The 17,302-nt window shown below is 57.4% G+C and overlaps 1 protein-coding gene across 2 annotated transcripts in view; it reads left to right on the top strand.

The window, feature by feature from the left end:
• The window catches only part of PLXNA2 (plexin A2), a 205,678-nt gene that overhangs the window by 152,779 nt on the left and 35,597 nt on the right, over window positions 1–17,302 (top strand). For both annotated transcript variants that reach the window (XR_011381262.1, XM_051821302.2), the window contains exon 13: window positions 14,057–14,208. Coding sequence is in view for 1 of the 2 variants with exons in the window: in XM_051821302.2 (XP_051677262.1) it covers window positions 14,057–14,208 (152 nt within the window). In the remaining variant the exon portion in view is untranslated. The remainder of the gene's footprint in view (window positions 1–14,056; window positions 14,209–17,302) is intronic.

Raw genomic sequence — 17,302 nt, 5'->3', positions numbered from 1 at the left:
GGCAGAGCCAACCCGGTCTCTCTGGCAAGCTGGCTGAGCCAGGTGGGGACAAGAAATTGGTTCCACAGTGGGTGAACATTTCAGAAATCGGGTTTAGCTTTTCTCAGCAGAAATGTGACTTCAGGAGCTGCAATTAGCTCAAAGTTGCAAGGCTGAGAATGGAAGAAGAAAGGTAAGGCAAATACAACATCAGCTGCTGGACCATGTCCCAAGGTTTGCTCTCTGTCCCAATTTGTTTGTGCACTTGAACAGGAAGAAATAGACAATTAATTATCCTAGGGGGAAAATGATGTTCCCCAAAATAGCAAATGGCCAGGGAAGATGTGGAGACGACGTGTGTACAAATGCAGCTGCTGGGTTTTGAGTAGCCTGGCAAAGGAGCTATTCAAGTTGGTGACATTGTGTGCCCATCACTCTTCGCGGCTCCTGGTTCAATGACTGGCACTTGTATTTTGGAACTAATTGCGTATCCCTTATGAGGACTAGGAATAAGGGAGGAGGGAGGGTCCTGCAGTGGTCTGCAGGGTTCAGAAAGCAGGGAGGGGCCACTCCCTCTCTTCTTCCTTGAGCTGATGCACACTGTCCCTTTTCCCAGCCTCATTTTCCTGACTGGCCAAAGGAAACAACTCTGGTTCTGGACTGTGTCACCACGCATTGGGAAACTTCCAGAGCATTCCCACAATCAGATCAGTTTTTTAAAAAAACAACCTTCACAAACGAATGGGTGTTGTTAAGCTACGGATGGGTTATTTGAAGAGGGAGCAATTATTTATTCAATGGGCTTGGCACTGTTATGTTTAATCCTCACCACAAGTGTGGGAAGGAAAGAGGCTGACGTCCCTTGTACAGATGAAGATGAGACTCAGAGAAATTGGCTGACATGCCACACAAGTCCACGCAGCTGAGAAGGGGCAGAGCCAGTACATGAGCTCAGATCTGTGTAGTAATTCTTCAAGTCTCCACTGCCCAAATACTGTAACACAAGAAGTGGGGCTACCCTTCCCTTAATACCCATGCCCTTCCCGGCTGGGGTAGACCAGGTAGATTCAGCACATGTACATGACAGCACGTCCCCAGGAAAGAGCAGAGCTGTGGGACGGTGCATACCATGTCTCGGTCTTCATCCACCCACGGCAGGATGCTGATAGTCCAGTGTAGACGCTGGCCTTCCAAGACTGGGCTGCATCAGTCCCTTGAGACTCCTGGACGTGGCCAGTGATGATGCCTTCTGGCTCTGCCCCATGCCTTCATCTTGCAGGAAGGGACTGTCGGCAGGGGCTGCTGGTGGTGCCCCAGCCTGTGCCCCCAGAGAACCGGCTCCCCGAGCTGCTCAGGGCTCCGTGCCTTCTCCCCGATTCCAGCGATTTCTGGCAGCGGCTGGCCTGAGCACTTACACAGTTCTATAATTCTTACCACTGCCATGTCAGTCTCTCTGCGGCTCAGCACCTGTGGTGCCAGGGAGCTCAGATTAGGCAGGGATTCCCTTCTTGGGCACCCCCACCTCTGCCAGCGCCAGTGTCTGCCCCAGCGCCCCCGCCGTCTGCTCCCCGACTGGCTGCGGCCCCTGCTTAGCCCCAGGGCCGGCTCCTCCCTGGGAACTCTGCCTCCTGTGCCCCTGCTCACTGACCGGGGACTGCCAGGCTGCTCCCTTCACAGGGAACACCCAAGCTGCAGGAGGCTAATTAACCCCCTGAGGTAATTAGGCTGTAATTGATTTTCCCAGTGAAGAGAGCAGCAGGAGCCAGAGGCCCCAAGTCTCCTGTTGGTGATTTTCATGTCAAGGCTGTTGAGAAATGAAACAGCCTGGGGTGGGGGTGGGGGGCAGCAAATCCATGCTGTGTCCCAAGCCCCCCCCCCCACCCCGTGGGGTCGTCACTCTGGACCAGGACCTGGGGGAGGGGAGCGCCAGGGTTGGAAAGTTCTCGTCTCCGTCATCTGGAGCATTTGCCTGCTGCTTGCGTCTCCTGCCCCACTCCCATCCTCCTTTCCCTCGAACAGGCATTTTTCTGTTTCTTTAACTTTTCACTTTTGAAATAATTTCAGGCTTATCAAAAGGTACAAAAATAGTACAAAGAACATTCCTATACCCTTCACCCAAGTTTTCCAAAGTTAACATCTTGCATAATCATGGTGCAATTAATCAGCATCAGGCAATTAATGTGAATAGAAAGATACCATTTAGGAGAAAGGCCTTATTAATATTTTCCCCACTGCCCACAGCTGTCCTCTTCCTGGTCCCGGAGCCAGTCTGGGCTCCAACCCCGGTGACCTTCTGTGGCCTCCCTCGTCCTTTAATCCCTGCTGGGTCTTTGCCTTGCTCGGCCTTTGCACAGCTGAGGGGCACGGGCTGGTCATTTTGCCGAATGTCCTTCAATCTGGGGAGGCCTGATGGTTCCTCCTGATTACATCCGGGTTATACATTTTTAGCAAGAAGTACTAGAAAAGTGTGGTGCGTACCAGAAAGGCACAGGAGCCGACCTGGAGGGGAGCCCAGTAGCCACGTCCGGAGCAGGGTGAGCGAGAACATGAGCACAGCCTGCACCCACCGAATAGGAGTCCTCGGTTCTGGTTGACACAGAGACGTAGATAAATAAGTTGACAGGTGAACAAACAGAAGAAACCAACCAAAGAAGTAAATAGTGGGGGAAAGTGGAAGCTCTTCATTACACCAGAATTCCAGCTCTCACTGTAGAAGGCATGACGGAAATAGAAACTCCCCACTTGGCAAAGTTCACGGTAATAACTGTTTCGGGCAAGAATGGTCAATGGCTGCTAAAAATAGTGAATGAAAGTGCAGTGAGAAACAGGATAATTGCGTCGTCCTCAGTTACCTTCCCATAGATGCTGCTGAGACACAGCAGAGCAGAGCAACTTCCCGGTGGAGCAGCCGGGAGACTGCACCCTCAGCAAGCGTCCCCAGTGGTGGGGGACTCAACCCCAGCCGCCCCCCAATAGGACGCCCCGAAGAAGAGCACAACGTCCTCTCCAGGCCGTTTTTGGCAAAGATGCTGGTTGTTGGTTGTCTCCACTCATTTGCTCTGTCTCTGCTTTCTTGACTGAGCACCTCGCCCTGGCGTCGATCTTCTCCCTAAACCTGAGCTCCCACACCCTTTTAGCCTCAGCACCTGGTCCCTTCCCTCGTCTTTGAACCCTGTTCTTTCTCAGTGCAGGCAACAATGCCAGTTACTACAGAGGAGTGAAGAGAGGAGGAGCCTAGGGTGGCCTCTGATGGTTGCGGGGTGGGGGGGGAGTGGCAGATTTCCCAATCCTGGAAATAAGTGGGGGCTGCAAAGGGTGCTGCCCCGCCTGCAAATAGGAATAAATGAGATCCCTCAGACGAGTTCTACTTTAGAGAAAGAAGTGGGTTCACGCAGAGTGAGGTGAGCAGCTGTGTTCTCCCTCAGCCCCTCCTTACCCCGCCGTCTCCTTGGCAACCAAGGTCACCCCTGGAGACCCATCTTGGATGGCAGCTTCATGTCGGACAAGTTGTATCGCCAGTTGAATTCCCCCGTCTGCATCCGCCTCAGGTTAGGACCCCCTCAGGACCCACCGTCTGCTCCTTCTCAGCGGCTGCTGCTGGGATAATGACGCTGGCCCTGTGGGAGGCATCCCTTGGCTGCTCCCATTTCCAGCTGTCGTGGGGACGCCCGTGCACGTGTCACCTGTTCCACCTCGCCACTGTGTTTCTGCTCCTCCGTCCTTGATTCAGAATCAGCCAGAATTTCCCAGGGGAGGATGTGCTGAGCCACCCCCCCACCAAGAGGGGAGGCCCACAGAAAGCACTGCCCGGGAAGTGGAGAGTCAGCAGGATCTGGCCGAAAGCGAAGGGATGGAGGATGTTCTTGGGTAGAGAGGCTCAGGCAGATGGAGAGGCTGTGGATGCCAACGTGCCAGAGGTCTGCCCGCTGGTCCCAGTGAGCTCTGTCTCCTCCACGTCTGATGCTGCACGTCCGAGATCAAGGGGTCAGCACCACTGGCTCCTTCTGAGGGCTGAGACGGGAGCGGGTCCAGCCCTCTCTTCTCACTTCTGGAAGCAACGCCCTGGTCGTCCCTTCCCATTTCTTAGCATTCCCAGGGCGTAGCCATCTCCAAACTTTTTTAAAGATTATTTTACTTGGAAGTCAGAGTTGTAGGGGAGGGGGTAGAGAGAGAGCAAGAGTGAAAGGAAGAGCAAGAGCAAGTGGGTGAGCGAGTGAGAGAAAGAGAGAGAGAGAGAGAGATGGACTTCCATCCAGTGGTTCACTTCCCAGGGGGCTGCGATGGCCAGGGCTGGGCCAGGCCAAAGCTGGGAGCCAGAAGTTTCATCCAATCTCCCACGTGTGTGCAGGGGCCCAAGCACTGGGGCCATCCTCCGCTGCTTTTCCAAGCCATTAGCAGGGAGACAGGAAGTGGAGCAACCAGGACAGTGCCAATATGGGAAGCTGGCATTGCAGGCGGCAGCCTTACCAGCCATGCCACAGCACTGACCCAATTTTTTTAAATGAGGACATAAGTCATATTGGATTAAGGCCCACTCTAATGTAACAACCTCTATACAGACCCTGTCCCCAAATAAGGTTCCAGACTGAACTACTAGGAGCTAGAGCTCCACCATTTCCATGGCGGGGGGGATAAAATCCAACCTATAATAGGATTTCTGAGACAGGGGAGGAGGTGCCACAGCTCCAAATAAGATTCTTCACTCATCCAATGAGTGTTTCAATGTTTGCCGTTCTTTGTGCCAGGCATGGCGGTTGTCATGTGGCTGGGTGGGCCCTAGGTGGACAGGCAAGGGGATGTAGCCTCTCTCAGAGTAGCTCCAGCCTGTCCCGGAACCCTGGCCGCCTAGAAGAGGCTAGAAACTGTCCACACTGCAGGCCACTCTGCTTCCTCCAAAGGGCCCAGAGTGGAAACGGCTGCACTGCACTCTGCAATTGTCGGTTCTATAACAGGAGGGCTGCAGTGGGAATGCAGGTCTCCAAGCCCAGGCCAGGCCCGGGAGTGGACTGGCCACATCCCAGTTCTGGGAGTGTGCAGAACCACAGCTTTTCATGAGAAGCCTCCTCCCTGAGCCCCTCTTTGCAACTCTGCATGTTTGCCCCTCCAAACAACCCCGCAAGGCGACTGAAGTTATCCTCGCTCAAGAACTGGGAAGCCAATCATTGCAGTCCCCCAGCCAACTGGTGCAGAACAGAGGTGGGAAGCCAGGGCCGCCCGGCTCCAGCAGGCAGACCCCACCCTGCCCTGTGTGAGCCTCCTCTTAGCTGGAGGGAGGGAGGGGTATTTCTTGACTGGGCACTCCACTTCCTCAGCCCACCCCAGTATACCAGAAAGATCCATGTCTAGGGTCACATTCTTCTTGGGAGACCCCAAGAGACAGACACACAAATGGGAACATTGGCCACCATCTGTACCGAGCCTTCAATAGCCTTATGGTGTCTTCCTCAGTGTAGTCAGCTCCCCCACTCACTCCAGTGAGTAGAGGGGGACCATGGCCAAGTCTGAGGGACAGCTGGATCTGGATCCCCTGGCTTGGTGGCTGTGGCTTCCTAAGTGTCTCAGCCTGGCGGGAGAGCCCAGAGATGGGACACCGGTGGCTCACACACGCAGCCGAGAGCAGGTTAGGCAAAAACAGGCTTGAGATATAGCGATATGAGCCCCCGAGCAGGTACCCCAAGAGTGGCTGGGAACGTCGCACTCTTAACATGTGAAAGAATGTTCTGAGTTCCTTACGCTACCTGCTATGTGACCCAGTAAGGCCACACTGATGCCTGGCAGCCAGAGTACAGGGTCGGCAGCCATCCCCACTGACCACCATATAGCTTTCACTGGATGGATTTTGCAACCTTAGTCACTTCTCCAACTCCTCACTGGTCCATGCTTAGAGAATGAAAATTTTCTAACATTACCTTCTGTACATATACTGCAAAAGAAAATCAGTTGTAGAAAACCCTATACACCACCCTCCAAAACCAAGCATAAATAATTTTGCATAACCTAAGAGTCTGAGATGGTCACCGCTCCTGCTGCTTCCTGTTCATTCTCCACACACCCAGGTGATTTACGTAGATTGGTTGCTCCTGGACTCTCACAGCTGCAAATGCATTCAGGTGACCGGGCATCTGGGACATTGGCAGGTATTTATCCACAAGGCTGCACCTCATCTCTGTAGGAAAGGCCAAATGCCGCCTGCCCCAGGCCAGAGCGACTCGCTGCAAAGTTCCCAACAAATAAATAAATAAGTCAGCCAGCTCTCCAGAGAAGCAAGCCAGCACTCTGATCTCCCGTTCATTTATTTGCAAGCCTCATTAATATAACATCTCAGCAACAAACAGCTAACGGGGGATGGTGTCAGGATGAATAATGGAGTCTCTCTGCTGAGATAACAATTAGGTTTTGAATGTACTATCAGCCAAGACAGAGCCAGCAAGCATGCCCGGCGGAGGGCCGGTGCCACCGCTGCCGTAGACCCCTGCGGAGCGTGTGGGCTGGGCGCTAGCCCGCTGTGAAGTGTGCCACACGTGCGCCCATACGCACGCACACACTGCAGGCTGCGAGAGCGTGTGACAACTTGGCCGTCCTGGAATCGGCATCCAGGAGTCTCTGGGAGCAGGGCGGAATGGGAACTTGCTGGCGTGAGGTTGGCCCCGCTGCCAACTCCTATGTCAGGAAGGCACCAAACAACAGGAAGGCAGTGAGCGGATCAGGAGGGAGAGGATGACCAATGTCTCCATGGCCAGGCCTTGTCCCTACTGGCTTGTCCTTTCTAGGGGCCACTCGAGGCTGGAGCTCCCCGCACCCCCAGGCTCAGACCCGGGAGGGGCTGACACAGAGGTGACATCAGCCAGGGATGCTGAGAGGCCAAGGCCAAGGCTGCTCCCCAACAGTGGGGACTGAGAGCTTGCAGGTGACCGGCGAGGCTGTGCAGGCCCCTGCTAGAGGTAGCACTGAGTCCCACCAAGGACACAGCCCAGAGGCTCCGCCTGCACAGGACAGCTGTAAAAGCCAAGCTGCTTTCCCCCTGAAGTGCAGCTAGCCAGGCTTCTGCCCGCATCCCCTAGTCCTAAAAGAGTCGGGAGAAACATCCCCGCCAACCTTCAGGGATACTGGCCTCACACCTTGCACTGCACATGGCGCCTTGCACAGACCTCCCCACCACTCCTGTGATGCAGGAGTTTTTATCACAGCCCAGTCTAACAGACGGAAAATCAAGGCCTTGTGCTGAACGCTAGCTCCCTAGGTTGCCTTGCAAGTCCATTCTAGAACAAGGACTCGGCCCTCAGCTGCCCGATTCTAGAGGCCCACATTTGAACAGGGGACTCACTGTGCTCCTCCATGTCTTTCCTGAGCTCTCTGAGACCAAGAGAGACCTCAACCTGCACCGTTGGAGGAGGCGAGGGAGCTGGCTGCCCCCTAGCTCTTCCTCGCCTGCTGCAGAGAGGGGAGGACAGCCAGGAGCCGCACTCCCAGCCCCGTCTTGGGGACACTGCATGTGCACAGGCAGGGAGGCCAGCAGGGCAGGCCCACAGTGGGGGACAACAAGGAGGGCACACGCTGGGAAAATGAGGGTGCAGAGAGCAGGGGCAAAGGCAGAGACAGCAAAGCCAAGCTCAGTCCTCCTTGGGCAGCCACAGGAGACAGCCTCAGCCAAGGGGAAGGGGCTGGCAGGCCAGAGAGGGGCCAGGCCCACAGACGGGGGCTGCCAGCCCGAGGGCTCTGTCCCCCAGCAGGATCGTGGTCAGCCACAGGTAGTCATGCAGCTCAGGTAGCCCCTGCGGGGTTCTGCCACTGCCTGTGCAACCTCGAGTGAGTTATCCAACATCTCTGGGCTGCAATTCCCACCTGTAAAATGGGAATAATACTACTTCTTCCGTTGCGCCCTGAATGGAATGAAGTATACTGAGCGAGCCTGCGCACTGGCTCCCCCGGCCGCCACGCCCGCCCTGGCTTCCCGATGCCTCCCACTCTGCTCTGTCCGCTCCCCAGTGCAGCCCCTGGGCTCTCCCCAGCTGTAATTAATCGGCTGCATCTGCTCTCGCCCTTGGGCAGCGCAGTGGCACAGTTCCCGCCGAAGTGTTCAATTAGTGGCTGCAAGAACGAGGGCGCACGCAGCATCACGGCGGCTGCTTTCCAGGTCAGAGCACCCACGGAGGAAAACAAGCATGACAGAGTCTGGCAGGAATATGGATCTGGCTCGGTGTCCGGCGCTCGCCGGGGCTCAGCTGGGCTGTGCGGCTGGCGGGACAGGGTCTGAGCCGGGGCACAGGGGGCTCCCCAAACCTTTGAGGGCTGCAACAGAAGACAGGAATCCCCAGCTGGTCCCTTACTCCGCACCCAGGTGCCGTGGTCTGGGCGTGCCAGCCTACTTCCACACCTGCTGGCCGAGTCCTCCTGGCCTACGATGAACAGATCAACAAGTTCATGGCCAGGGCGTGGCCTGGCCACTTTCTACATGGGTGTGGTCAGCGGCTGCCTGTAAGGCAGGGATTAGGACTGCTAGACTGAACCTGAAAGTGTTGCCATGTTTCCTTCTGAACCTGCAAACCACAAACTTTTTATTCTACAACCAGTCAAGATGCCAGTACCCTTAAGGTAAGGTGATAACAGCAACAGGAAGTCCTATTGAGTCAGAACTAAACAAACAGTGCCTCATATAGGGGGAGGAATCCCAGGGAGGCAAGCAACAGAAGCAAGCGGAAGCCCGGCACAGAGAGCAAGCTCACCCTTGGCTAGGTCCTGCCCGTGGCCAGGAGCCAGCACGGTGCGTGGTGTCAGCAGGGGACCTCAGCTTCACAGGCCCTCCTCACTGCACGCTCATCCCGCAGGCATTTGCTCAGGCCCCGAGCCTGGGTTGGGTCACTACGCTCTCGCAGGATGCGTGGAAACATGAGAGCCCCGAGAAAAGCATCCGAAATGATCAAAGGGCTTAGAAAACCATCTCTTCAGAGGAGAGCCCAACAGAGCTGCAGAAGCAGAGGCCGGGGGTGACGTAATTGCTGTCTTCAGTCACTGCAAGGTGTTTGATGGGGAGGCAGCTGTTCACTGTTCCATTGCATGAGGACTCAAGCCAGCGTCGGCTTGAGCTGCAGCCAGCGATGCTGAGGTTCAGTGCAGCGTCACCCCTAAGCTCCACTCAGCACCTCCCTGCTTCCAGCCAGCCCTGAAGAACAGTTTGTCCTAGGGTCTGGCTAGGACCAGCGTTTCCCAGGGAGAGAGAACTGGGTATCTCTGCACGGTTGCTGCGTTCCAGACAGTGTGCTAAGCATTAGGCTGCCGAGAGAAGCCCGAGACAGCGTTGGGCTGTCCCCTGTTGCTGTAACAGAGCACCTGTGGCTGGCTGAGTTCTAGAGAAAAGAGGTGTCTTTGGGCTCATGGTCCCGGAGGCAGGGAAGTTCAAGGGCAGACTCTGGCATCTGCTAGGCTTCTGATGAGAGCCTCCAGCTGCTCCATGTATGGCCGAGAGGGGAAGAGCAGGTGGCTCCTGCAGGAGAGAGGAAAGGGGGCCCAACTCCAGGACAGCTGAATGCTCCGTGGCGGTCCCATCCCTGGGAACAAAACACCCCCCATGAGGCCCCACCTCCCCCGCTGCCCCCATTGAGGAATCCGGCCACAGCAGGCGTTTTCAGACCTTAGCAGTCTCTGTCCCAAGAGAGTTTCCGTCTTAATGAGGAAGGGGGTAGGTTCCACTGCTCCCTCCAACATCTCCTGGCTTTGCCACACAGGAAGGCGTGGGTGCAGGGAGGCATAGGGAAGGACATTGCCAGCTGTGAAGCCCCCACCCCTCCAAACAGCATGCCAGGGAGTTTCCTCCTGTTACCCTGCACCTCTCCCAGGGCACAGGCAAGGTTACCTGTTTTCAGTGAGAGCTTAGGAGAAGAGGCTGCTCTGCCTGCTGAGAGAGTCAGAGAAGGCTTCCTGGAGGAGGTGTCTTTTGAATAGGGCCTGGCAGGATGGCTAGGTGCTTGTCAGTGAGCATGTTTGACCAGTGGAGGGAATGGCAAGTCTGACGTATGTAAACTTCACATCCGACAGCTGTGGGGCCCCCACACCCCAGGGAGGGGCTGAGCCAGAACTCTGGGGAGCACCCAGTGCAAGGGGTGGACAAAGGAGGAGCACAGAGCAGTGTCAGCCTCAGACCCCCTTAGCCCCGCGCAGTCACACCTGCTGCTTCTGGCCCTCCCCCAGCTCCTGGGAGAATTCAGAGATTTCTCATCCCCCGTAGACCGTGTCTGGAAACGCACAGGGCTGCAGTGGGTCAGGAGCTGAAGATCTTCCCAGCTGATGTGACAGCTTTTCGTCCCCAACCCTCTCTCTCCACACCCCTCCCACACACGCACACAAACACATCCCGAACTGTCCAGCCATCTGTTTGCGTGGGTGTCTCCTTCAGAACCACTCCCCTGAAAGAATCCAATGACTCCGTTGTGCCTCATAGCACCCACCCCGGGGTGGCTGATAGCCCGGGAGGAAGACTGAAGTCTGCCTCCCCCAGGGCTGGGTTCCTTCCAGGCTGGACATGGGTGGCAGAGGGATGCCTGGCTCGGAGGTGCTTCTGCATGGGGCCAAGGCCCTGCCCCCAGCATCACCACCACTCCCTCCCCACGCTGGGCTGCAGGAGACCTGTGTAGGAGCAGCCTGTCCCACCCCGGCTCACCCCAGCCTCTCAGGAGCTCCTGCCACATCGTGGGAGGCTTCCCGCCGTCTCCCTGCTCCCTCCAACATCCCAGGAGGCATGGGTGCAGGGAGGCACGGGGAAGGACATTGCCAGCTACAAAGCCCCCCGCCCACCCCAAACAGCATGCCAGGGGATTTCCTTGTGTTACCCTGCACCTCTCCCGGGACACAGGCAGTGTTACCTGTTTCCAGTAGGGATAGTGAGAGTCAAGGTCTCGGGGCTCCCAGGTTCCAGAGCTGGTCATCACAGTCAAGTCTGTCTGACTGCAGAGGGTTCGCTCCCCCTGCCCCAGACACAGCACGAGCATGGCACAGCCTCTCTTCCCTACCCCAGAGCAGCCAGCAGCATGGGGGCCCACTGCCATGCCAGCCAGGTCAGACATTCTGCCCATACCCCAGCCGCACACTGGTCGCCCCGTCACTGGGGGACTCCATACACCCAGCACCTGCCCTCTCCTCCTCACGTCCGAGGGTGGTCAGCCCCGCAGCTCTTCTCGCAGCCTGCCCTGCAAGTCTGTAAGCAGTCCTGATTGGCCTCTTTAGAGTCCCAAGTAGAAAGACCACCTCTGGCTCCTGGATTGCAGCCTGGGTGTCCTGCAACCTGCTATGCTTTCCCGGGAGAGCCCTGGGCACAGAGTCCTGGGGCGGGGAGGAGACTTCGGATCCTGCTGCTTACCAAAGCGCAGAAGACGAGGCTGGAGAGGAGAAGGCCAGAGCCCGAGAGATCCCAAAGGCCAGGCCAGGAATCAGTGGCTCTTCCTGGCTCGTGGTCGGAGCCATTGGAGGTTTGCAGAGCGAGCGACTGGCCACCTGGAAGTGGAGGAAGGTCACCCTGGCAGCTCTGGGGAAGTCAGCCTACGTGAGAAACGCAGAGAGCCTGTGGCTAGCATAGCACCTTCTCCAGAGCGCACAGATGGAGAAGGTCTGGTGACCTTGGGTGCCGGGCTTGGCAGGTGAGAGGACACCTACAGGATTCCTGGCTGGGTGCTTGGGGATTCCATCAACCTTGAACGAGAATCTGGGAGGGTAACTGAAAAAGGAAAAATTGAGCATTCATTTTTTTTTTAGACATGTTGAGATTTGAGCTGCCCGATGCCCTGCTTGTGGAAGTGGAGGGATGTCCAGTAGCCCTCGGGTATCTGGCTAAGGAGCCCTGGAGAGAGGTTTGGGGGCATCAGCAGTGCAGGTCTAGGGGGTCCTCCTTTAAATCAGGTCATCGCCGCCTCCTGGCTGTTCTGGAAAGCCAGGCTTCTACACATTAAGGAAGGAAGGAAGGAAGCCATAAGCCAGGTCCCTTTTAAGCACCAGGGCATGTTCATGGCTCAGGCACCTCCTGGACCCCTAGGTGCTGGCGGCGTAAGCCTGGAAGGCAGCCCTTCTGAGCGACTGGCATCCGCAGGTGCTTGGCAAGCCTTGAGGACATGGTTAAGGACCCAGGAGGACACTGGGGACCTGGTGTGGATTCCCTGGCTGGTAGCTGGCACCACCCTCCCTTTGATATGCCAAGATTAAAACACATGCCAATAATTAACAAAGAAAGTCTATCGTTCATAGTAGACGCTGATTCTGCCTCTGAGCAGCCCTGTATGAACACACCAGCCCACGCCACCCCGCACCCGTGGCCACGTGTCTGACCGCACCCCCTGCGTGTTGGGAGGGGAAGGCTACCCAGCCTCCCCAGCAGGAGGAAGCCGCCATGTGCAACCTGCCAGCACCGCCGAGGATCCACAATGCCGTCCCCACGTGCTACCTGCAATGCAGAAGTATTTTTAGACTTTCCAGAAAGATCTCATTTCACAGTTTTTCTGAAAGGTTGTAATTAACCGCAGCGAGCAGAAGCATATATTTTAAAAATAAAAGTGGGGGAGGGAGAGAGAAGCAGTCCCGGCAGTTTTGCCAGTTCCTGTGTAGTGGGTTCATGCCATCCAGGGGCGGGGGCCGGTCAGGGCAAGCGGATGGAAGGCGAAACAGGAGCTGGAAGCGTGCTGTTTGCTAGTGATGCACCCTGCAGGGTGCAGGGCCCCTTCCTGAGAGAACCATGCCAGAGGCCTGGGACATCCTGGCTCCCCAGAGACAGACTTATTGCGGGGGCGACAGGTCCTAATGCCGGCCCTTCCTCCTCCTGCTCTCTCTTCCAACACACAGAGCTGCCTCTGGGCCCCCCAGCTGTCTGTCCTTGACCCAGGTTGGCTGTGTGGCTTATGTTTATTCATAAGGTGGAAGATTTGATTCCCAGAAAAGGGCATCAGACAAGCGGACTTGGATGAAATGAGCCCCCAGGGCCTGTGTGGCAGGGAGGGAGGAGGCAGCGCCCGCTGAGGCCAGCAGGAAACAGGAAGGCGAGAGGCCTGGGCTCCCGTCCTGGCCGTGCAGCCAACCTACTGGGAGCCTGGAGTCGGAGGAGCGCTCCCGCCGGGCAGGAGGACAGGTGGCCTCTCCCAGCCTTGTTCCCGCGTCTCTCTGCTCACTGTCACTGTGGACTTTGTGGTCGAGTTGGCAGCAGAGCCCATGGTGCCCAGGTCACAGGAAGGAAGCAGCGCCCCTTCTGGGGGGCAGGGGGCGGTAGCATTTCCCCTGTGCTTGCCTACAGAGGCCCGCTGACCACTGCCCCACCAGACACCACCCCCAGCACATACAGGGCCCCGGGAGAGACAGCCCACAAGTGCCCAAGGACACAGGAGCCCCCTCTAGCAGATCCTGGTGGACTCCTGGCGACAAAGACTTAGAAAATCCACAAGCGGCTTCTCCGTCCTAGCAGTGCCGTAAGAATTTTGCAGCACGATGTCAAGCACTTGCTGTTTGATGGCGCCCTGCAGCCACCCCTGGTCTCCCGTGCACACCCTGAATCAGCGCTGTTTAGGAGTCTCCCTTATCACTTCCTCCTGATCTGTAAGTCCCCTGAGGGCAAATTCCCTGCCCTGTTCATCACTGTACCCGCCAGGGCCTGACACACGGAGAAGGCAACACCAGAGCCTCTGGTGTACCGCCCTCTATACCCAAGCTCCCTTCAGGACTGGGAGAGAGGACAGCACCCCCTTCACAGCCAAGACTGGAGTCAGAGACCGGGTTGAGGACTTGATTGCAGACAGCCGGAGAACCAGAGGCCTCTCACTTTCTGCCCTGAGCCCGATTCCCTTTCGGATCGTTTTTCTTTAAACACATGCATGCCTGTGTGAATGAATGAGTGATGGAGAGGATGGAGGAAGTCATGGGAAACAGAGATGACGACAGGACCTGTGCAGGCTGAAAGGTGAAGAAAATGCAGAGTTGGTGCAGATTCCGGGTGTGCATCAAAGTCCTCCCCACACCGGGGGTGGGGGTGGCGGGAAGGGAGGCACTGTGTCCCGTCTTCCGTACTCCCGCCCTTCCCAGTCGCTTTGCTGACACCCTTTTCTCCCTGCAGATCCTGACAGTGTCCGGGCCACCGGAGGGAGGCACGCGAGTGACCATCCACGGCGTGAACCTTGGGCTGGACTTCTCGGAGATTGCCCACCACGTGCAGGTGGCAGGGGTGCCCTGCACACCCCTCCCGGGGGAATACATCGTCGCTGAGCAGTAAGTCCGCCCTGCCAGCCCTCTCCCCGTCTCCCATGGCCCCCTCCTCCCATGGACTCTGCCCAGAAGCCTGTACTGGGTGCTCTCCCACCCCAGCCCCTCCCTCTGGGGGGCCTGGTTCTGTTGCAGTCACTGTTCTCTTGCTCCTCTGGCCTCGCCTGTCCACTGAGCCAGCTTCTGTGCCAAGCCCAGGCTCCTCCTTGGTCCCCCAGCTCCTCCCCAGCAGCCCCCATTGGAATGCATCCCGCACGGTGGGCTGCAGGCAACAATTTGTTTGGTGCATGGGGTTCTGACAGCAGCTTAATCCGAGCAGGGCCTCCGCCGGAGCAAATTCATTTATTTCACTAAGGGAAATGTCAGCTGGAAATTAGAAAATAGGCATGTAGTGGAGGACAGGCGGACGGGGCTCCAGGAGTGACATATGTTCCAATTCGGGCTGTTCATTTGGCAGTGGCGGCCGCTGTGTGTTGGTGGGCAGAAGGTGGGCACGCAGCTGGGGGCGGGAGGCAGGCAGGAGAAAGGGAGGGAGCAGCACACTGGTCCACACCGTTCATCCAGCCGCCCATCTCCCCTGAGATCGCAGCTAGGAGCATGGCCAGGGGCACTGACTCGGGGACAGGGACTCCCTCCCTGGCCCCACCGCCTGCAGCCTCAGGTCCTGCCCTGGCCTCCCAGGGCCAGCCTTTGGGAGCCACCATGCAAGTGACGTCTGATGTTTCACCCACACTTTTCAGCTGGTGCAACACTTTCTCATCCACTCTCTCAGTTGTCACTGGCAAGGACCCCAGAAGGTCAATGTTGTGACTGCCACTTTGCAAAGCAGGAGAGAGCGGAAGACTCAGAGAAGCGAAGTGACTTTGTCCGGGTCGCTCCGGGGACTCCTGGCCCCAGTGCAGGGCCGTTTTGCTTCGGTAACAGCCGTGGCGCGAGGCTCTGGGACAGGTGTTGCCTGAAATCTCCAGGCCTCGGCAGGGTGGGCCTTGGAGGCTCAGGGACCAGAGAAGGGTCAGAGTCACACAGGGGGGGTGGGTTGCAGCCGCTGCAGGCCGTGGGACGCCTGCCGGCCACAGCAGGGGAGAAGAAAGCACTCAGCTGACCCCTTGGCTCCTCCAGAGCTGAGCCTGCCTGACCCCTTACTCCTGCAGGGAGTGGGTCTTGGCAGCAAGGCCGGCTGGGCTGCAGGGCAGAGCTGAAGGAGGGCGGGAAGGGCCTCAGTCACGCCCAGTAGCTCAGTGGGGCTTCTGAGCTGGAAGAGCAGGCGAGGGCTGTGGGGGCGGGACGAGGACCAGGACAGCGGGCCCCAAACTCGCTGCCGTGGGACACAGACCAGCCTCCAGCCTTGGCACAGTGCCGAGAAACTCCAGCGGGGAGGGCTGGGGCTGGGGGTGTGACAGGGCAGGAGGTAAGGCTTTGAGCTAAGAATAGCCAATTCCTGCGCAGCTGGCCTTCCAACACCTCCTGCGGTTTGGATTAAAGTGTGTTTAGCCCTGGCTCCTCTGCCGACCAGCCCCTCAACCTTACTTAGCAAGCTGTTGGGTCTCACTGGGCTTGTCCGCCTCTGGTGCTCGCAGGTGCAAGGAGCTTTTAGTTGGATCTGCAGCATCAAATGTACTACAGGCGCCCAGGGCCCAAGTGAGGATGTGAAAGGAACCTGGGCTGGGGGTGAATCCCCCGTCCCTGCCAAGGCCGGCCGTCACCATAGAAAGCTGCGTAGGGGCAGGCAGGAGGCGCAGGCATGCCCCTCACCTCACAGGATGCAGCCCTGGTGTCCAGCCGTGTCAGGTTCATTACCACTCTTGAGGGTTAACATCATTAAGGCCTCCACCCGGGCAGGGAGCAGCAGGCGCAATCGTTACAGATGTCCGCGGGACACGGGTTTGGCCGCATGGGCTCGGTGCAGAGTCCCGGGCACAGGCACTGTACGGATTCGCCATATGCTTGTGCTGTGCCATCTATCACTCGGCAATTAGGCTAATGCTGGTTTAAAGGACTCCACTTAGTCCTGCCGTCAGCACCCCGCAGGGCTGGGGAAGGCCGGATGATACCAGCCCAGGACAGTTTCTAGGCTCTGGGCGCAGGTTGAGGTGGCAGCTCAGGCCCTCCTGGAATGGGGCCTCTGCATGAGGCAGCTTCAGCTCGGGGCTTCAGACCCCTTCTCGCTCATCCGCTGCACCTGTGAGCTCAGCCTCAGGCAGATGGATGGTGGACGCATGAGTCCCCAACTGCGGGAAGCAAGGCACCGATGATGCAGATCTGTGGGGGGTGGGGAGGAGGTGAGGACCCAGATTAGTGCCAAGAGACTGGAGGCCATGCCTTAGCTCTTTTTTTTTTTTAATTTGACAGGTAGAGTTATAGACAGTGAGAGAGAGAATGAAAGGTCTTCCTTCCATTGGTTCACCTCCCAATGGCCACTGTGGCCAGAGCTGCGCCGATCCAAAGCCAGGAGCCAGGTGCTTCCTCCTGGTCTCCCATGCAGGTGCAGGGCCTAAGCACTTGGGCCATCCTCCACTGCCTTCCCGGGCCACAGCAGAGAGCTGGCCTGGAAGAGGAGCAACGGGGGCTAGAACCGGCGCTCATATGGGATGCTGGCGCCGCAGGCGGAGGATTAACCGAGTGAGCCACGGTGCCGGCCCCATGCCTTAGCTCTTAAGCAAGTCACCTGGCTCCCTGATCCGCTAATGCCTCATCTGGAAAATACTTATGAAGGGAGAGACAATCCCTGCAGTCATTCCACGGTCCTTAGGATGTCCCAAGCAGGAAACAATACTTCCGGTGGAATTGGCACCGCCCACAACAGAGAGCTCAGTGGGGGCCTGATGTGACAACAGGAGCCCCCTGTCAGCCAGGAGTGAGGCCTTGCAATAGGGAAGCTGGAGACTTGTTTGGTCCCATTCCTCATGGGAGAAATGTAGGCATCCTCAGCTATTGACTCCCAATAACACACTGGGAACCCAGAGCCGCCGGAAACACAGACACCACTCGGGAAAGGCGACGGCCCAAAAACCGCAACACAGGAACCTGCCTGACTCCTGAGGCCTGGGCGGGGGGAGGCGTGGAGGGCACACACTCCTGTCTGTAGCCATCCATAACCAAG

Source organism: Oryctolagus cuniculus, chromosome 13 (genome assembly GCF_964237555.1).
Source record: "Oryctolagus cuniculus chromosome 13, mOryCun1.1, whole genome shotgun sequence".
NCBI classification, from domain to species: domain Eukaryota; kingdom Metazoa; phylum Chordata; class Mammalia; order Lagomorpha; family Leporidae; genus Oryctolagus; species Oryctolagus cuniculus.
The sequence above is the reverse complement of the archived record's forward strand: the minus strand, read 5'-3'. Positions and strand labels throughout refer to the sequence as shown.